At 40.3% G+C, this 22,077-nt stretch overlaps 1 protein-coding gene across 1 annotated transcript in view; it reads right to left on the bottom strand.

Moving 5' to 3' along the window:
- The window catches only part of LOC140240776 (uncharacterized), a 45,243-nt gene that overhangs the window by 6,003 nt on the left and 17,163 nt on the right, over window positions 1-22,077 (bottom strand). The window contains exons 2-20 of the mRNA XM_072320547.1: window positions 20,847-21,027; window positions 19,526-19,656; window positions 18,369-18,469; window positions 17,138-17,232; window positions 16,537-16,733; window positions 15,005-15,083; window positions 13,918-14,107; window positions 12,984-13,133; window positions 12,243-12,439; window positions 11,569-11,635; window positions 10,300-10,496; window positions 8,977-9,046; window positions 8,257-8,328; window positions 7,152-7,213; window positions 6,575-6,635; window positions 5,659-5,744; window positions 3,816-4,918; window positions 2,653-2,751; window positions 891-1,114 (exon numbers count right to left, since the gene is read on the bottom strand). Of these exons, the coding sequence (XP_072176648.1) occupies window positions 891-1,114; window positions 2,653-2,751; window positions 3,816-4,918; window positions 5,659-5,744; window positions 6,575-6,635; window positions 7,152-7,213; window positions 8,257-8,328; window positions 8,977-9,046; window positions 10,300-10,496; window positions 11,569-11,635; window positions 12,243-12,439; window positions 12,984-13,133; window positions 13,918-14,107; window positions 15,005-15,083; window positions 16,537-16,733; window positions 17,138-17,232; window positions 18,369-18,469; window positions 19,526-19,656; window positions 20,847-21,027 (3,362 nt within the window). The remainder of the gene's footprint in view (window positions 1-890; window positions 1,115-2,652; window positions 2,752-3,815; window positions 4,919-5,658; window positions 5,745-6,574; window positions 6,636-7,151; window positions 7,214-8,256; window positions 8,329-8,976; window positions 9,047-10,299; window positions 10,497-11,568; window positions 11,636-12,242; window positions 12,440-12,983; window positions 13,134-13,917; window positions 14,108-15,004; window positions 15,084-16,536; window positions 16,734-17,137; window positions 17,233-18,368; window positions 18,470-19,525; window positions 19,657-20,846; window positions 21,028-22,077) is intronic.

The following is a 22,077-nucleotide window of genomic DNA, read 5'->3' as shown; positions in this document are numbered from 1 at the left end:
CTCGTTACTCTGACAACATTTTCAGTAACATTACAACTGACATTTCAAATCTGCAGTTTATCTCAGTACAGTCCAGTGGAGTAAACCAAATTTTTATATCATCATTATTTTGCACAATTCTATTCATGCATCCCCATAGTGGTAATTACCATCATAAAGACATATCTTCCTTTGAAGAGAAGCTGGTTATTATGTAAAGAAACATGAATCAATAGTCTTCCTATCTGTGAGGAAGATCTAGTTAGACACATACAAGTGTACGTCAAATACTTAAAGTGAAAGCATGAAATATGGTTTTACAGGGAGCAGGATTGTTGTTGTGACTCCGATCTCTTGAACCTTTTTGGTAACTTATTCCTATACCACTTCAGCTCTCACACCAACAGTAAGTTGGTAAGCAGAATACATGATAATATATGTATACACAGCTGAAGACTTGTGAAATCAGATGTTTGATTCAAAATGCATGGCATGCAGAACATATATTTTTCTTTCCTAATTCTGCTACTACTACTGCTACTTCTATCTACTTCTACTAATGATAATGTGAATGATAACAACAATTACATAGCAGGTTCTATTAACAAGTTCAGAAGATATACTAGTTTTGAAGGCATGATGTTACAAGAAACATTTGAATTTGCACCACAGGCATATTTACTCACATTCATATTTCATCTTACATGGTCAAGCAGTACACATTGCCATATTGTGACAGGAGAAAGGCATCATTATGAAGAACTACAATGTTTCAACATGCAGCAGGGTAAAGCTGTGAGAACACTGCTAGCAGATTACTGTATTCCACAGATTACACATATGGTCATGTGCTAGCATGATATACAATCCTTCTTGGAATTGTACAGACAGGCCTATTACAGAATACTCACTTCTATCCTGTAAGCTGGCCAGGGTATTCCCCCTCGGTAGGAGGGGCGTGGGGAGATTCACCGGCTGGGTGCGGAACTGGGTCGGGATGAACTGGTACTTGTTGGCCCCGCCCGGTTTCTTGCTGGCAGGAAACTCGGGGTCGTAGGTCATCTGGGAGGCAAACTGGGGCATGTTGTGGGCTCCGGGCGCAACCAGCCTCGCCAGGTTCTTTTTCAGAGTTGGCCTGACAACACATACAATAAAATGTGAAAATCCATGAATGACTGATGTAAATATGCTGTACTCTGTACCCATTAGGACTTGCATACCAAATTTGGATAGTGTCAGATTATAAGTTTCATCCTTTAGATCATTTTTGCCATTTTCTCCAGTACATTATTTTCAAATCCCTCATATATATATTTTTTTTTACTTGTTGTTTTCAGAACAGCAAATACTTGGGCATGTAGAAAAAAAGAAAAAAGAAAAAAAGGAACAAATCATCAATGTCAACTGAAGCATACGAAATATAGGAATGTTAGTAGATAGAAGGTTTCTTTATGAAGTTACCTGACGGACATTCAGACTAATCCAGTTTGGGGGCTGTTTGTTTCGATGATACTAAGTACAGTCGACTGGAGTTACAGCAAAGTCCTCGGGACCAGCAGTTTTCCTTCGTTACATTGAAATTAATTTGGGGACCTGAATTTTTACTTTGTTCTAGCCATGTCTAATATAATGGGAGTGCACTGCATGAGGAACAGTTGACGGGTAAAGCTGCCTATCCCTTGCCATGAACTGCTTCATGCAATCAAATGTGACCCACTACGACATAAGGATCCTAACCTTAAAGTCGCTGACGGCTAAGCCGAGAAAATCAAGTTTGAAGTCAGATCATTAAAATCAGTCAAAGCAATCAGATTTTTGTTCTTGGCTTGATTTTATAGTCTAAAGTATCGTTGATCATCTGCCCAAATTCGAAGCTAAATGATCAAAGGAAAGGCAAGAAATTAGCATTTTTCTTGGCCATGATTTTCCAACTTTCAACAGAACTGAGGCGTGTCCGCAGATTTAGATTTAGAGCTGCAGCTTGACTCTGCCCCTAGCAAAAAGGGAGTGATCTTATTGGTCAGTGTGTGGCATTCTGGTTACTGACTGGTTGTGCATAAACCACTGGCGCTATGTTTGAATGAACATCACAGAGGTTGCTAGGAGCATACCTTCTATTGTCAAGAGGTGAAAACTGTCTTGCCTCCCCTTGATCATGATAGCGTCGGAAGGAAAACTTTAAAGCGGTTTTATCGAAATGCTGATTTCCTACACCACTCGACATGTGCTAATAAATACTTATTGAGATGTTCACAACAGAGTACTTTTATGAGTCGTGTTATATGTGAAAGAGTAAGGGAATAATGTCACATCACTTTCAGAAAACCGTCCTCCCCCGACTTTCTGATCCTTTTGTTGTAGCGGGTCACAAATTCCTTTCCAGACATGACTATCCATGATAACTGATGCTGGTAAGAAAGCATTTTCCTATGGGTCCTTCCATACATCAGGTTAAGTAAACTGTAATTGTTCAGCTTAAACCTACTGATTTATTTAAGAAACCACATAAGCCCTGCTTGCAGGCATGACAAAATACACGTGTACCTGGCTAAAAACCAAGAGCGCTACTAAAACAAACATGTGTTCTCCTACATTTCACAGAAATAGTGCCCTCTGGAGGTTTGGATTGGATTACTGGCAGGCTGTCTTCAGCAGATAACATCATCAGCTTACCTGTGACTTGAGATGAATGTGTTTGCTCTCTGATAAAAGGAGCTGTGGTCTACCAGTGCACTGCGAGATGGCAGAGCCTGTTCCATCAGTGGGTTTTTGCTGAAGAATCAAAAGCATTTAGAAAGTCTTTATATGTAGGAGTTCAGAACATTTTGTTTACCGAATTGTAACAGCTTCCACAGAAACAGAGTAGGTGCAGCTTTAAATGACAACTAATATAATGGCATAATCATTATCACAATATTTTATTCAGAACTATAACAAAACATCCAACTAAACACATCCAATTGTTTCTTTGTCATACTGTACTGTTCTTGTTGCACATATCATGCATTAAAATGAGTTACATTTTTTTTTTTCTTCTTCTTCTTCTCTCATGAGTATCCTACATGCTTAATATGTGTTAGTCTGCTCATTTACAGTGAAGGAAAGTCCACACACATTTGGTCATCAATATTTTTGAAGGCATATTAACATATTTAGACACTTCATCTGATGAATCCCCAATTCCGACTGATTTAAATTTGGGGCACACATACAACAATTTCCTGCAGCTTCATAGTACCCAAACTGCTCCATAGAGGTCATCTACCCCATAGTATTAAACTATTCTCTTTTGGAATGTACATGGTACATGGTATGTATCTGGTGCATATGTACATTTACTGTAAACACTTGGCTGCCCTAGCATGACAGGTAACCCTTGTGCGATGTGATTGCAATGCAAACATGTATGGTAGTACATCATGCAAGAATTGGATAGCGTAATCACAATCCCCGAAGTAAAATTTGCTTTACTTATATTTGGTTTGTAAAACAGATGTAAAGTGCTTTCCCTTGGGGGATTCCTTGTATAACTGCACATCGAAACCTCAACTCCACGTTATGGACCAATCTTCTTGGGTCACAACATGGAGTTGAGATCCCTCGGGCGGGGCAATGATATCAACAATGTCCCCAAAAAGCAGTCCATATCTGTGTATAATACCACATGTGACTATTTAACAAACATGAAGAACATGCAGCGTAGATATGTAGTCTAACACATGCAACTCTCCATTCTGTTCAAGCACAAGTGGGACGGTATTATATTGTGCAATTTATTTTAAGGGTCAAACTATAATGGTGATGTGGCACGAACATGGAGTGGACACTTTAATTACCTTGATAAGACATCTTTCTTGGCACTCCTACTCCCTGTAGAAACCCTGTCTCCCCGATGGCTGTAGCCGCTGCTCTTCGTCATGTGATCATCGGCAAAAGTCTGCGCCATTCCCGTCAATCTGTCTTCATCGTCGCTGTCGCTAACTCCAAACCCCTCGTCCTCATTCCACGACCCCCGTAACGAGCCCATCTCGCGGGGCGAGGGATCAAGGAGATCATTGGGCAACCTTTCCATGTCGATGGCATCCTCGTGGTCGGATTTCCGCGGCGACCGTCTCTGGCTGGCCCTGTCCACCGAGTCGGGCTGCAGCTCCACTTTCTCCTGATACAGGACGATGCCATTGGCCATGAGAGTGAAGTCGCGATTCTCGCCCATGCTGCCCTGGGCGCCGTCCCGGCTCAGCTCCGTCTGGTCGTTGAGACGGAGGTCGTGCATCGCCCTCGCGGGATTGAAGCTGAGCCGGCTGTCGTGAGCTAGGGAGTCAAGCTGCCTTCTCTTTGAGAGGGCTTCCTGAGTCCTGGTCTGATACATACGGCCTGTCCTTGCAGGGGGGTTTGCCAACACGTCCCCTGGGTACTTCAGACCCTCCCGCTCCACGCCGGGTGCCGTCCTCTGTCGTTTCATGCTGAGGGACATGCGCAGGAGGGCTCTCTTATCAGCTAGATCTGGTGGAAGGTCTCGCACAAGGTCTTTCAATGCCGCATCATGGACGTGCGCCTTCCTCTCTTTTTCTTTCATGCTCTTGAACACATTCTCGTCAAAAGTGACATCTTTCCTGGACAAAAGCTGTTGTTGTCTTCGACCCTCCAGAGAATCAGCTGATCCCACCTTTGACCCCTGGGGCGATTCGTCGTTGCTGTTCTCACGGTAGGAGACCGTGACACTCAGAAACTCTGGATCGCTGCACGCCTTCGGCTGTGCGTCTCCTTGGGGTCCAAGGTCTGGCTCGAGGTTTGACCCATCCACTTGGTCCTGTTGGTACACGCTGCTTGACCAGCGGCTATCCTCTTCTGACCAGTCGGAGGACTCCTCACCAGTGGACGACTTCTGGCTTCGTTCCATCTCTTTCAGTGCTGCAATGTGGCGATTTCTCCTGGCGTCCTAGTAGAGAGGAATAAACACATTCGAGACCCTGTCACCAAACTTGGCAGACTCTTGCCCCCCCCCCCCCCCCCCCCCCCGAGAAAGCATGTTCCTAACACAAGCAATCCAACAAGTCATCCTAAACTAAGATTTAAAACACTGCAATTCACAGGCAGCACTGTACCATGCTTCATTCAAATACTTTAATGATAATCTCATTGATCACACAAACTTGCCTGCACTCAGGATTCAATGACTGTTGATATAAAACCTGTCTTGATTTTTCTGGTCTAGCATACAATGTATACAGTCATATACAATGTAATTAGATCATGCTAGCCATTAATTTTCAATCAATATCAAACATCTTCATAGGCTTCCATGAGATGTAACAGCTCCATGCACGCACTCTGGATCCAAGCAATGAAACGTAATCTATAATGGAGAAACATGTGGATTATTCATAGCTTGTTATCAAGCCTTCAGGAATCACATATCCACAAATTTGAACATGTCAGTAAACAAAAACACCTTCAACCTGGCATCAGTCAAATTTAAAGGGACCAGAGAAACTCCATCTTCGACTTGTGTGAATTTCTATGCACACAAGAGACGTTACACATGTCAACATTCATCCCGGGTAGACTTGTTTTTTGACTTAGCTAGTTTTTTGACTTGTGCGGGGCCACAGCAGGCAAGGTTGACTGTCTCACAAACAGAAATCTCTAATCTGGCGTTTTAATGATGGTGCTACCTACCGTTGTTGAGAGGCCCGAGTCCACCTGCTTCCTCCCGCTCTTAATCGACCTCTTCTTGCGATGACCACTCCATGAACTCGAGGTTGCTACATGAGGCAGAAGTCGGTGATAAAATAGAAATTGTATAATGTTGATGCTCAAATATTGGTGAGCAGTGGCAAGACAGGACATCACAACTTAAAGATGTCATATACAGCTTATTGTAGAAGCTCTGCTTTGATTTTCTTTCCTTGTATGCTTTTCAGATGGCTATAGAATTTAAATGTACGATTCATGGATGCATGTCCTGAGCAACAAAGAGAATTTTTGCACCTCATGAGGCGAGTTTTATCATAATGGCACTGGAATACTGGATGTTATCTATGTTCACAGTCAAAAAATATCTTCTCTGAAATATGTGTGAAATCCAAGACAATTGGTGAAAGGACTTTTGATAAAATGGCACCAGCATTATGGAGTAATCTCCCCCGAAGCAAGACAATTTACAGATTTTGATAAATTCAAATCTGTGCTAAATATTCATCTTGTCGATTATTGTTGATTATGTCACTATTACAAGAGCGCTATTTTTGTATGATTTTTGATTTCATATACACCCATAGAAAATTATGGTATTGTGCATTTCTAGGAACTGTATAATATCATCATTACCCTATTGGCTTGTTGTCACTTTATCCCTTGGTAAATGAGTAACAAGACAGAAAGGGCAACATGCTCATAAAATCAAATACTTCCATGCATTAGTACAGCTACAGAAGCACACAGAGTACAGATTATTTTGATGTACATCAATTGAGTGTTGCGGCGAGAAAATTGAGTTAATAAATCAATTCAAGAGTGAGGCATAAAAATTTGAAGAACAACAAAATGGAGACATATAAACTGGAAATTCTTGATACGCAGTGGAAGTACATACCAGACACCGGTCTTGACGTTGATGCGTCATAGCTGGACGGTGATATCAGGGATCTGGACGGCTTTGACTGTATCGACAACAACATCAACATCAGGAGATTAAGAAATAATGTAAGATGAAGAAGTCGGACAAAGTAGCACACAGATAGGCTTTGAATCATTTTGACCACAATCAAACTTGTGAAAAAAGAGCAAAGAGGCAGGTCACAGGGTTGACAGCATTCACACCTTACAATCGGGGAGATTCCAGAACGTTTTCACGGTGATAGTTTTTTGTTCAATCTTTTCCTTTTTGTTGTTGTTGTGGTATTTGTGTCTTTTTTCACAGCTTACTCCATCACACTGTTGATACAGCAACAGGATGTTACTGTTCCCTCAGGTTTTTCAGGTCTTTCACTTTTGAAATATTTGCTCTAGTAACCTACATTAATTACTTTCACTAAAATCTGGACATCCAATCAGATCAAATGTAACGAAAAGAGTGACTGGTTACATACTTCAGCCACAAACAATACGACAGCCCCTTGCAAGCAGAGAAGGCAAAAATGAACGAAGAGTACAAAATATATTTGTCTTACCGACTCTCTTCTCTTGTTATGTCTCGATGCTGATCTGGGATGAGACTTGTCTTTATGTTTACCTGGAAGAGGAGAAAGAACACATGGTGACAGAGAGTAACCTGGTGCCTTCCTCGTCAGCAATGATTTGCAAATAGGTCTAAAGGCAAACAAAAAAGTTCTCAGAAGGGCACAAAATTCATCTTCCACCACCAATCCATCAAAAGGGTCTACCAAGGAACTTGTCTGGTTGATGCGAAATGCCAGGATGATGACTTGTTTTGGAGTATTTTGAGATCATAAGAGTAAAATAACTTCATTGAATCTGATTGACAAATTGCCCTACATCTACGTAAAACATCGTGACGGAAGAATTTCATGAACCTGAATAAAATAGTTTTGTTTGTAGAACACAACTTTCATCCCTATTAAAGAGTCTTCCCTGTTCAGTCGTGGGTAGGTAGAATGTTATATGAGGATCGATCAGGCTCTAGTGGTAAGATTTCCCCAACAAGCTGCACGCGATTTACTCTCATGCAAAAGATCAATGGATAAGCTACATGTATGGCCAAATCTATAAAACATCACACTGCAACCACTATCGGGCATCCTCTGAGAGTGCAATACTTCCAGCACTTGTTCTGTGCTGATATTTTGCATTTTTGCGTCTTCACCTAACAAAAAATGTGTTATCACTGCATTGCAACTTTAATATTTCACACATTTTCTATGCATGTGTCTCCATTTAAGAGCAAAGAGTGGCAGCTTTTGCAAGCATTTATAAAGAAATACTATGTTTGACCTGGGCATGTCCGTCTCCAATACAACAATGTGTTAATACGACTGGCTCAAGTACACATTGGGTTAAAGGCAAAGTTGGTGATAGACAGAATGAAGAGGCATGGGTTAAAGGCAAAGTTGGTGATAGACAGAATGAAGAGGCATGAGTTAAAGGCAAAGTTGGTGATTGACAAAATGAAGAGACAGAGTGCAGCTTGAGGTATGAGTGGAGCCAAAGAAGTTGATACTGGTAAACTAAATTGGACAGAAATAAACAGAACAGGCTCAGGGGTAGATACAGCAACAGGCGGCATGAAATATATTCATATTCAGGGGTGATACTCACTGCTAGGTTTCGTCTCAAGAGACACCTTGGTTGGATGTGAGAAGAAAACCGGAGCTGTAGATTGCACATTATCTGCAATGAATGATAACAACACATCCACGACATTACATGACAGCTTCACTGTAGCATACCATAACAATCATATTCATGCTTTGCGCATTGAGCAGTTTCTAAAAAGGCAAAGGCGCAAATGTGTTTTGAACTCATCTGGAAAATTTTAAACGATTCAAGCTGTGCTCTAGTCATCATATAACATACAGTATGACACCAAGCATACCAAGTAGGTTCCCGTACTGTGACTGCGGCTGATAAAAACTATGAGTTACAGTGATAGGTCGGGGGGGGGGGGCCTTCAAACTTGCCAGAAAATAAGTACGCTCTCAAGATGAACATCTGGAATTGACAACTGACAGCCTAATCATTTTTGAAAAACAGTCAAACTTTTTCCTAACAGTGAAATGGCTAAACATTCATTGAATGATCTCAACAACCTCTCCAGGAAATGTAACTCTTCATGATTAAAAAGAAACAGGCTGCATTTTCATATAGTCACATTCTTCCTCAGGTAGAAACTAAAATCCATCAAATTTGAATACTGCAAACTGCTTATACTTGATGGGGATTAAATTCATAACATGCAGAACAGTAACAAATGATATCTAGAAGTCAGGTGGGGAGAAATATAATCATGTGAACGGTCACATGACATTTGAAACTTACATTCATCCTTTCCTGTCTTCTTCTTGGCAGGCTCAGTCTCACACTTCCCCTCACTGGTCACAGCACTCACCTGTTAAAACATAGAATGCACATGAAAGACTGAGTGTAGGTGCAGAATTATCACAGGGTAAGTTTTGAGTGGTTGCAATCACAAAATCCCCTACCACGAACATGACTTTCTGGCAATATTTATGTGTACAAACCGATGGGAGAGTTGTAAGGTTATGGCATTATTGCCTCTTTTGATTTCTGTTTGTGGTTGCAACCAACGGTGAAAACTTTGAAATTTCACAACTCATTTTACGTCAACTTTTGATGAAACTTCTATCATTCTTTTGGTCTGTATTCAATCCTTCTAATCCTTTAAGGCAGCGAAGATTGCATATTCATTTAGTATGACAATTCTTGTGTCGAGCTGTTTTTGATTGCAACTGAATGGCAAATTGCCCCACACCGACGTAAATAAGCACCGATTATGCAGTCTTCTGAGTTGCAGCCATGATAAGAATCATGGGCATACACAAATGGGTAGGATTCAAATCCACGACCTCCTGATTGCTAAACAGGCGTAATATCCACTAGACTACCAAGCTTCCATCCGATGGCCAGTGATGGTTCTGATCCCTTTTACTACCTGCTGCTAATAAAGAGGATGTATGCCAGTGATTTTTATCATAGCTACTCTGACCTACTGCTCAAACACTGAATAATCTGTGCTTATGTGTAGATGAGAGGCAATTTGTCAATCAGTTGAAATAAAATCATCTCAAGGCAAGAATCATTAAGTTGAAGGACGCTTCATCTCAGAGTAACATGTGTCATCCTGGTGTCTGTTGCCATGTACAAAACTGTATGAAAGGAATTCAATGGAAACTACAAAAATCTGGCAGAGCGAGCAACGAAGTCCAGGGCACGTTCACTAAATATAGACCTTCACGAACAATAAAAGTGATCATTTTACGCAGATTTACTGACAAAACCAGAGCAAAAACTTACTGAGCTGAGTTCATACACCGCGCAGAAAATGAACCTGCGCCTGTGGCGAACCACAAAAAAAAACAAAATGTCTGAAATCTCAGTTTCACCTCATTATACCCACCCAAAAGTTGTGAAATACCATTTAAAGAAATCACTGAACACAATTCCATCAAAATTACGGTTAGAAAAGATGTCATAAAAACAAAATGAACACAAACACAGACGAACGATAACTAAACACTATCGATACAAACCAGCGGAACAACTCGGCCCACCTTCGACGGGTGGTCCGAGTTGTCCCGAGTTAGCGCGGATCCATTCAGGGCACATCTTTCGCACACCTACCGTGAAGGAATATTCCGTGTTCGGAGTCAGCTGCTTGACCGTATAGCTGAGGTCAGTGCCGGAGTAGACCACCTTGCCATTGGTGGTCAGCTCGAAGCGGTAGAGCCTGCCCAGGGGGAATTCCGGCGGGGCCCACGTGACGTGGATCTGACTGCGCCCTCTGGAGGTGAGAGTAAGCTTGCGAGGTGCATGCTTGCCTGCCGAGGGTGAAGATATAAAATCCAACAAAATGTAAACACTGACAATTTCCAATTGTTACATCCCCACATAAATTGTTGAACCAGGTGCAACTAGTGAGGATACTGATGCAAGTATCACATGTCAATCGAAGTCTTAGCGCTTTGTTGAATTTTAAGAGTCCATCCACCTACCATGTGTGATAGTGATTAGATCACGCTCGAATAAAGCCGGTTCGATATTAGCTCATGTACGCATTGGTAAACATGACCTTTCATTTTTCTCATTTGGTTAGGCACTTCATCGTTTTCAAAGTGGCATAATGCATAAGCTTGCCCGATGTAACAATTTATGGAATTTGTGTTCCAACAAAGTATGAACTTAATAGACCAGGTGACCAGAACAGTCCGTCATTGAAAATTAGCAGGTATCTACGTATTTCATTGTTTTCTATTGAATGCAATCACAACATTTTTCTTTCGATATTATCCACTACCAGGCTTGCTGTCAAGTGGATGTGCTGGCAAGCATCATTAAGATGAGGAGCACATGGATGATCATCACATCACAGATGCTCATCTCGGTGAATTTACAAACCAAAATGCCTGTTGGTGCAAATGACCTTTTTCTGTTCATGTGCAAAGTGGAATTATGAAGTGGTCTATCACAACATTAGTAGTAAAACTACAAAATAATGGTGATCCATGATGCCCGACTTTCATCACGATCTGTCATGACAGGCAAACTACAAGAAAGTAATGCCCTTGATGGGTCATTGTCTCCAAGCATTATCAAACAATAAAGACATCACATTGTCTAGAGAAAAAAAAAAACAACTTCAGTGATGCTAGTATGTGAATGTCAATACTTTGCTTCGTTGTACAGCATAATTAAGTCTCAATGCAATAACCATTACAAAAACTCAAAGAAAAAGCAAACGGTGATATGCATAATACAAGGATACCCTACAGAAGCCATTTTTAAGTTCCACATCAATCACAAACTGAGCATATATGTAGTGAGTTGGACTGCCTTGTAATGTCCCACCATAGATGGTGGGGTTCAAAGGTCACATTTTCTCAGTCTACTTACCCAGTTCCTCTGTGGTGGCACTGAACGATGCCTTGGGTCCCTTGCCTTTGTGATTGTATGCACAAACCTGACATGGGAAATAACAATTTCAAAGACTCAGCATTAGCATTTCTGCTGCTTCAAGAAGAGCAATACTTGAACTCAGAGACATCATCACTAAGCAACATGGCATAAAGGGAGGTAAAGATAAACATTTTAGACCAATGCAGAGCACCACACATGCACATACAGCTGCTACGTACTTTCTGAAAGCTCTGAAATTACTCAACTGTCATAATAGTCAACTACACAAAGCAACAGAGCCACAGCACAAAAGAATCAGAGGTAGTGATTACTGTATATGCCATATATTTTTATAGGTTTTTATTGTTACAAATTTCGCGAGTCGGCTGCTATTCCCCAAAGTAATAACACACAAAAATATTAACTCTGATAATGACATGAATATGGCATGCATGCCTACATTTTTCCATCCATTGCTGTACTCCACAATCATGAATTTACTCACTCACTAAATTGTTGGGTAGTCCAGATATGTGAAAAAAAAAAATTAGACTCGCTATTATGGCGTACAATTTTGTACACAGTATAACATTTCCATGGGGGTCATCATCTAGTACATTAGTACAGTAGTAAGTAAATGCATGTAAGTTTAAAAATACATAGACACTCACAGAGATTTGATAGGTTGTACCAGCGGCCAGTCCACTGAGAATTGAGTTGAGTTCAGAGGTCGTCTCCACCTGGTGCTTGCCGTTGTAGACGATGTACCCCTTCAGGCCCCCATTGTTGTACTGGGGTGGGGCCCATCCTATTCGGATTTGGGAGATGGTCATGCCCAAGACGCGCAGTGCCTCAGGAGCATCAGGAGCTGTGGAGACAGGAACACACACATGGAACACACATGGAATGAAAGCAATGTTAGAGAGGCTTCTGAGTTTCAAAACTATTTCTTTATCATAGCACCTGGTTTCTGTGACAGTTAAACTCAACCATTTGGGGTACAATTTTAAGTGAGTATTCTTATCATCAACAGTTTGCATAAAAAAAGAAGGAAAATTCGCCATGATCCTACGAATATGAACACTGCAACTTCCATTGCACACAGTATCATCTTGGGAACACACAATGGGAAAGTCAAATCACACAGCATTATCATCATCTAATTGCAATTTGTTCATACGACACCCTGTTACGACAAATTATTTAGCCTTCTATACATACATTGTACTTGTGCATGCTGAAATTCAAATGCAGTCTTTAACTTTCATTCACTAACAATACCAAAAATACAGTGCGAAACAACTCATAACAAAAAAAATAAAATAAAAAAATAAAATAAATGAAAATAACGCAAAATACACCAAAACAGATGAGGGTTACTCTAAAGAATTAGCATTTTAGGTCAGACTTACGAGCATCTTGCGTCTTGGCAAATGATTCATTGCTGTGTGGACTGTCGTCCCCTTCTGTGTGAACTTGCAGCTTGAAGGAGTACTTGGTGAAGGGTCTGAGATTGGAGACTAGTTGACTTGTCTCGTCACCTTTGTATATCTTCTTTCCATCTGTAGATAGCACCAGTGATATAGAGTTCAAACAGCGAAAAAGAATGATGAAGGTGTGATCACATCATATGCTCGCTAGGAAAAAATTTTTTACTGGGAACTGAAAACACATCCATATCATCTGCTAAAACTTAGGCCAATTTTGGTGATTAAAAAAGGAAAAAATTCCAGGATGATAGAAACCGGCTGAATTTCAGGCTGAAACTGAGACTTCACACAAATTGAATCAGTCAACTGAAATCATCAGCATGTAGGGATGATAAATAAAAAACAAAAAAACAAAAAAACTAGAAATTATATCGGTCTCTTAAAATTTCATTGCATCGCTGTCAACACCTTACTTTACAACATTATGTATGATATCCTTCTCTATATTAGGATTTTTAACACATTGCTTACTGAGATCAGATCTCTCACAATATTCATACCTGGGAAAATACAATGCCTCACTTGGAAATCTACGCCCTGGCTTTGTAAATCCTGTCACCTATCTAGTCTTATTGAGTTAAGATATTCTTAAAACTGATTTTCCTATTCACAATGAGAATGCTAAGAATTAGTTTGAACTGATTTGCTATAATTTCTTTTGTACCATCAAATACCAAGTTAACCTTCATACAATGCATGGAATATCTGAGATACTTTCAATAGGTTTCATTATTGACCTCCTGTATATAAACTATACAAATTTATTCTAAACTGGAGCAATAACCATGGCCAAACTGCTGACAGGGCGTTAAACACGTCAATGAAAACATGTGCACAAGTGACTCTTGCTACGTACCACGGTAGAGGCTGTACGTCACTGGAAGCCCGCTTTTCAGTTCAATAACTGGCCACGTGACCTCGATCTCATGGGGACCTTTGACCTCTAACCTCGGAGCCTCGGGTCTGGCAAGGTGCTTCAAGAGTTCGAGGGTCATGTCTACCTCTTCCAAGAGGTCACTGCTAAGGCCAGGCTTGAGGGAAGTTTGCTATTAAAAGGATGGTGAGGGAATTAGACAGATATAATGTCAGCTTACTATCAAAAGTAGAAAACACTGACATACATGAATGACATTGCCATTTTTGATAAAATTGAAGTCTGGCAAGGTGCTTCAAGAGTTCGAGGGTCATGTCTACCTCTTCTAAGAGGTCACTGCTAAGGCCAAGCTTGAGGGAAGTTTGCTATTAAAAGGATGGTGAGGGAATTAGACAGATATAATGTCAGCTTACTATCAAAAGTAGAAAACACTGACTTACATGAATGACATTGCCATTTTTGATAAAATTTAAGCACATCAATTTACATTAAGAAAAAATCAAATGCAGACCCTGTAAAACAAATCAAGACAAATCAAATGAATGTTCAAATATATTCCAACTATAAAATTTTGCAAGGCATTTTCTGATTCCTTGCTAAACATTCACCTATTCTATAAGTTCCTGACAGAATTCTTGTGCAGGTTTTATTTCTATTTTTTTTTTAAGTAAATCTTTACCTTAACAAACTGTCCCCCCAAAAAAGCGATATTTATGTTCATTAAAACAAATATATATATATATTCTCATCAGCAAATGAAACATCATAAACAAGTTAAATTGGCCAAGTGCAACAAACTCATTGTAAAATAAAAAAGAAAGCAAGAAAGAAAGAAAGAAGATTAAACTTTCACAGCATTACCTGATTATGCCACTGTATCTTTTGGTAAGACAGACTGAACGGCATACATCCCTGTTACAATTACCATCATTAGTGATGACAAGATATTCTGGCAGATACTAGCTGCTGCTACACCAGTTCTGGACTACATACACTCACACACGTTGCTTGTTATCTGAGCCTTTTTGATATAAAATAGAGCTATGCCTTTAAGACCCTTGATACTCACCTTGAGGAGTGGGACCACATCTGTGTGATTTCTCATCCTCAGTACTCCTTGTCGTTTACCTGCCAGAGTTCTCAGAGTCCTGCAAATCAACACGGGACAATCATTGGTTCATCATTTCAAGTTTGGCCACATTCAGTTCAGAAATGTACATTGTATAGAAAATATGAACAGCAATCACTTCCATTATCCTAGAGGGGGAAAAAAAAAGAAGAAAAAACAAAAGATGTTGCAAATTCCACTGGTGCTACAGTGCCTCTTACCATCAATAATGTGCTTTGCTTTGTGTTGGTTTTATTTTTGTTCTTTATTAGGCGGTATGGTAACATTGATGATCATTACTTCAAAGACTTTTGAATAGATCAATGAAATGTGCGCAAGTCAGTAGATTTATCCATTTCATAGACTTCCCTCACAGAAGGGTTTTGATGAAAATATATTTCTTTGGTACTGAAACCCTTATGCTTTCCAGCTGGCATTGTTCACTGCAAGAAAATCATGTCATTTTGACAATATTTACAGACCTTTGCCTTCAAAGTCTGACTTATTCATTTCTCAAGGTACTGTACAATTAAACAAAATGGACTGGAATATGCATTCCAGAAAAAAAACAAAAACAAAAAACAAAACAAAAACAGAAGGTCTCTTTCGACCATCAGATTTGACCCTCCACCATTCACATTCAATGGAACCAATTCTTCCCTTTATCAAAACTCTCCTTTACAATACTCAATAACATTACCATGGCACATTTCTTTAAAGCTGCACTGTAAGAGAAAGTAGCACTGAGAAATAAATGGAAAGAAGGTCGTTAACCTCAGAAATTTGACCTTTTGTGAATTTGTCTACATACCCATGTCAATATTATCATTATCATTTTTTTTGCATGGCTGTATGTACTGCTTATGCTGGGTTCACACTGCTGTGTGACTTGCGATGCACATCATGACTTGCCATTAGTAGCTGATCATGAAATTTTTGTTTATGTCTACCACAACCTGCGCCACTGTCGAAATCGTGGTCTGAATCATGGAGTAAACGCGGTATTCGTATCACATCTTAAGGTCTGTCATGACAATCGTGATGAATGTAGAAAAGTTTCGGACGGTTTAAAAATTGTCTATGATCAATGCAATTACCATGACTGACCTCAGGATCTGACAAAATCTGATAATATCTGATAAGATTACCAAGACTACTCCATGATTAACCCCACGATTTCAATTGTGGTGCAAATTGTGACAAACATGAACAAAAAATTCCCTGATCAGATACTAATGACCAAAAGTGGTGTGTGTAGCGGCTTGCACAACAGTAGGAACCCAGCATTACTGTAAGGCCAGAAATTTGTGTGAGCATGAAACTTTTGCGAATTTCAGGAGAAGCCAAGATCTGCAAAAGTTTGTATCTATACAAAATGCATTTAATGCCAGTCGCCAATTTGTAAAAAATTCATGCTACAAAAGGCCGTCGGCTCCAAGACGCTTAAGTTTCATGCTGCGAATATTTCTGGCTTCACAGCAAGAAAGACTCACATGGCGGCGAACCAGGCCGTTTCGCCGTCCCCGTTGCCCAGTTGCTGAGCCAGGAGGTGAAGCATGAGCTCCGAGTTGGTGTGCAGGAGGAGCCTCTTGTGGCCCTGGTCGCTGCTGGCCAGGCAGCTGAGGGCGTAGCAGGCGTTCTTGCCGCAGCCGGAATCCTTGCTGGCCAGCATGCAGCACAGGCTGTTCAGCTGTAGTGGGGTGGGATGGGAGAACGATCGACAGGTTTAGTTTAAATAGCTGTGTGTGTTTTTGTTTCCTAACTATTAATAATAATAATAATGACTATGGTCAAAATCTTTGAAAGATATCATTAACCATCGCTGACTACAGTAAAGCCCTTCTTGACAAAGGTAACAAAACATTTTCTCTGTCACAAAAGATCCATGTGTTGTGATCTCATGCACAGAACTTTCAATAAAATAAGGACACTGAAGCAATAGTGCAGCACATAAACACACTGATCTTGCACCCGTGTCGACTCTAATGAAGCAGAGCGATTTATTTGTGTACCCTACATGAGGGCAGTGAATACAATTTATTCTAGATTTTCACATTTTAAGACGCTTCTAAAATTCTAAGAGTGTGCACTCACCATTTTCTCCGAGTCCCTGTGGTTGAGAAGCCTGTGCCTTCCTGACTCTATGTCACACAGCCGGCCTATGGCAAAGGCTGCGTTCATACCTCTCCCTGTGTGAACACAGTATATCAAAGAATACATAAAACATCTCATTAAATGTACTAAGTGTTTTAGTGTACCCCTGTCATCTGAACAGGCTACATCTTTGCATATCTCTGTGTGAATCAGAGCACATAATGGCATCATACACGTCTCTCTTATTTTTATTATTTATTTTTTTTTTGTAATCTGACCAAAAGTCTAATCTATACGAAAGGTTGCTGTGGCTATTGTATCTATGACAACGTGCTTCTTGCATCAACATTACGGCAAGGGCAGCATTCACAATTTTCCCTGCATGAATACATTGCGGTATACCTTACATATTCAGTGTTAGCTGATATGCTCTGGACAACACACAGCTGTTATGGGCTATGACACACATTGCAACCGTGTACTTGTCACCGCATGACGATGTGGAAACCTGATTACAGCAATTAATCAGATAAAATGGCATATTCTGTCAGCTCATCTCTAGCTATAAGGCTGTACTCATGATGCTCCCTATGTCTAAACATTGAAATATTTCAGAGACATCCAGTATTTCTCTTACTACAGTAGTGAAACTACATTTTGTACATGCTCATGTACAAGGGCTAGCTGCAATCACATTCACGATCAGAAATTCTTCCACCAAGTTGTTTTTATTGCAACCAAAGAGATTTTACAGGCCACTGGGTACTAGAGTACACACTTGCAATACACTTGCGTACAAATGATATGTCAAAAACTGAAGTTGAGGGAGAACACGCACCGATCTGGGATTGATCCAAGTCTACTGCTCAAGGGAAGAATTTCATGAATTTGAATAATTATGCAGTAATTATACTGCATGCGATAAGGATTAGAACCAGCACTGGCTGTCAGGCGGAAGCTCGGTGGTCTAATGAATAAGATGACTGTCTGGATTAAAGGAGGTTGTAGGTTTGAATCCTGCTCAAGTATGCATGCGCATGATTTCTTTTGTCATGGCTACTACTAAAACAGTGATCAAGTTAGTTACTTATTTACATCGATGTAGGGCAATTTGTCAATTAGCTGCAATAAGGGCTACATTCACCCCTCTTCCCATGGGGAAACCCTACAAAACCCTAGTACATTTCTTCAGTACAACTGTGGACTGATGATGCAGAAAACAACACCATACCTGCTTCGTCCATGCCGAGTGAGTCGATGAGACAGGTGAGGATCTGGAGGGAATTGATGTGGCCGAGGAGTCGCTTGCATCCCTCCTCCGAGATCGATATCCTGGAGACGAGAGAGAAGAGGGAGGGGGTAAAAACCTATGATGTTAAAACTGTTAACTACAAATCTATCACTTCGTCACTGCTCACAATACACGATTAAGTATGTCAACTTTGATGCCCGTTACATTCAGCAGAGCAAAGGGAAGTAGTCCTCTCTATAAGCGTCGTGTTGCTACGGGTGCGGGTGCTAACAATGCCATAGCTGGTAACGCAACTCCACAGAGCATAACAAGGAAGTGGTATTCAATGGCGAGACATTGCAGTGACATGCCTCAGAGAGTGCAAACACCTCCATGACAGCTGACAAAGCACCATCTGGTATTATGAAAAACAGGGGGGAAAATAAATGAAGCCCTCAATTGCAAAGCATGGGGGGGGGGGGCATACAGAACTGTAGTAAATTTAGATGTGATGCCTCATCTGGTGCATGTCATGCAAAAGACTATGCCAAATTTAACATTGTGATTTTTTTTTCTTCTGATGGCCATTCATGTTCTACATTTTTCTTTTGAGCACATATTCATTTTGCAGCGTTCGCATATTAGTCTATGGAATGTGCAGGTGCAGGCTAAATTCCTGATGCCAAATACTGCAAACAAGTTCAGAGTTTTCAGTGGCGGATCCAGAGGGATGCGCACCGGGTGTGGCGCCCCCTCTTTATTTCTTGTTAAAATAAAAGAAATGAAAAGGGGAAAAAAAATGAGGGGGTGCGTGTAGCCCACCCCCTCCCCCCCCCCCCCCCATGATTTTGTAAAGGCACCTCCCCTTTACAGAATTCCTGGATCTGCCCCTGGTGTTGATGCTTGCAAACATTGATGTTTCTTATTTTATGTTTGACAGGTACAGTGAATTGAAGCCAACGGCCTTTTTCGTGGCATGAAATTTTCGTGAATTGCCACTGGCATTCAATTCAAATAGTGTAGTGTAAACAAGAGCTTTCACATGCATTTTATTTTCTCGAAGCTTGGCACTCATGAAATTCGCGAAATTAAAATGCATGTGAACATTCCTCATTTTACAGTACTCATGCCTGATCTGTCACCACATCCTGACTCACCTGGCCAGGACCAGGGCAGCATTGCTGGCCGTCCACATGTTGGTGGAGGAGAGGAGAGTGGTGATCTTTTTCAGCAGTGGGTCCAAGCAGGATTCCCTCAGCATCCATTCTCTCCCATCCTTGCTCTCAGCCTGCAGAGAGGATATCCAGTCAAATGCACATACTACATCAAATTCAGTATACAGACAGAACAAATTTATAAAACCACACAACTGATCATACGGACACACAGCGACAATAAAACAGAACATTCTGACCAATGTATAAGCTGTACTCTTTGTAGGCATTCTTTCCTCTTACATATTCTGAGTGCTGATTGAATTACAGTTGGAGATGCACTACAGCCAATGTTATATGAGAGAAAAGCAGCTATATTTTTTTTTTTTTTTTTTGGGGGGGGGGGGTTTTCTCAATGGCTATCCATGTCATGAATGTAATTACCAACATTCGAAAACTCAGCAACAAAAGTAATGCTTTATTCGAAAGACTTACTGAAGAATATAATGTCAAGGTGTCAAATATTCAAAGTAAATGAAGCAGTCACTATAAAACAAAACCAACATCAGAATAGCAACAAGGATATACACAACAGATGGCTGCATAATGTATCTTTGCAATACAACGTGTAGCATACAGATGGTATCGTCGGTTGAGAATGATAAGGGCGTTAAGTTGTCACAAAACCCATAGTGTTCGAGACAAATGCCCTTCTCATTCTCAACAGACGGTATAATGTCGACTATTTCAGCGGAAGAGACTTGGTCATACATGTAAATTTTGGTCTGAACCTTGCATGTTCACAGAAACTGATCTTTCAGCACATGTTCCTTCTTATGAGGTTTTTCAAGCATGGGCGTAAAGCTTAAATGACACTCAACAGTTTCCATTTTACCAAAAGACTGTATACATATCTAGTCCATAAAGTATAATCTCAAGGTGTCAAATATTCAAACTAAATGAGACAGTTATTCAAAAACAAAACCAACATCGCAACAGCAACAAGGAGGGTATGGATTGTTGCCAACATGTATCTTTGCAATATATAAATAGCATGAGATTGTGGTATAATGTCAACTATTTTTAGTGACAGAGGCTTGGGTCATAAATTTTGGTCTGAACCTTGTACGTTAATAGAAACTGAAACTCTCAAGCATATTATATCTTAATTCTTTTATGAGGTATTTTTTTCTAAGCACAGGCATAAATTTTAAATGACAACAATTTACATTTTACCAAAAGACCGGATACATAACGTGTCCATAATATACCAAATTACCATTAAACCTATAAACAGTCCGTAGCTCTCATCATGTGACCTTACCAGTGTTCCCATGGTCCCCGCGGCGTTCATGACGCACTCCGTGTCGTTGTAATCCAGCATCTTGAAGAGGTTAGCCAGGATGGCGTGCGGCGAAGGGCCGTTGATCAGAGACATCACCCGCACCTGCCCAATATCATCCTCAGCCAGCGTGCCAAAGATGTAGGCGGCATTGCCGGCGACCCTGAGGGGGAAAAGTGGACACAAAGAGGTACAAGTACATGTACTTACTTACTGAATATTTAAAGGGATGGTACAGTTTTGGTTGAGACCTAATTTCAGATTTCTAACAATTTTTTGGTGAGATAATGAGAAACCTCTTATGAAGTATGAAAGAACATGTCATTCGAAGAGGAATTCAACGTTTATTCAATGAAAATTGGTTTTGAAATGGCTGAGATATCCAAAAAAGAGCGATTCTAATAAAGTGTGGGACCCATGCTTTATTACGATTGCTTTGTTTTACTTTGTTTTGGGATATTTCAGTTATTCCCAACCCGATTTTCATCAAATAAACTTTGAATTCCTCTTAAAATAGTATGCTCTGTACTATATCTTAAGTGTTTTCTTGGTATCTCGCAAAAAGTTAAAAGCCCAATTCTCATCTCCACCAATACTGTACCATCCCTTTAACAGCTAAATTCTAGTATCACGAATTGTTGCAGCATTAGAAATAGACATCGAAAACCTTGAATTATTCAGGGTGTGTGAAGCCATGGTATGAAATCTATTATGGCTGCTTCTGTTGTAAACAATTATTCTTCACATCAATTTGTTGTATTTACAATGAGAGCAAAAATAATGCAATCGTTACATGGAGTTTCCGCCAGATGTTGCTTACGCTATATGAATAAAAAACCGCGTAGATAAGTAACAATTACCATAGGTACTCTCTTAAATTAAGCTCTTACCATAGAGGTCACATCAGTCGGGTCACTAATAAAAAGAACTGTTCATAGATAATTATAGGGGCCAACCCCGATTTGTAAAGCCTGATGTTCTTTTTTTTTTCTATTTTGTTTGCATTTAATTACAAACGTATACAAACTGTTTCTTGACATAAAAGCCAAGGTGCTCCCTGCCCTATCGTAGGTTGTTTAACAATGACCCGGATATTCATTAACTCCTTGCGGCTGGAAGCTTTTGTGCTTGATGATGATATCAAAAGGTGGAACGGCATTGAGTCGCTGAGCTGCGCATGCATGACTAACGATGACCGAGCTGTGCCGATATA

The sequence above is a fragment of the Diadema setosum genome, chromosome 17 (assembly GCF_964275005.1).
Source record: "Diadema setosum chromosome 17, eeDiaSeto1, whole genome shotgun sequence".
Classification (NCBI taxonomy): Eukaryota; Metazoa; Echinodermata; class Echinoidea; order Diadematoida; family Diadematidae; genus Diadema; species Diadema setosum.
This window is presented reverse-complemented; position numbering and strand designations above follow the sequence as displayed.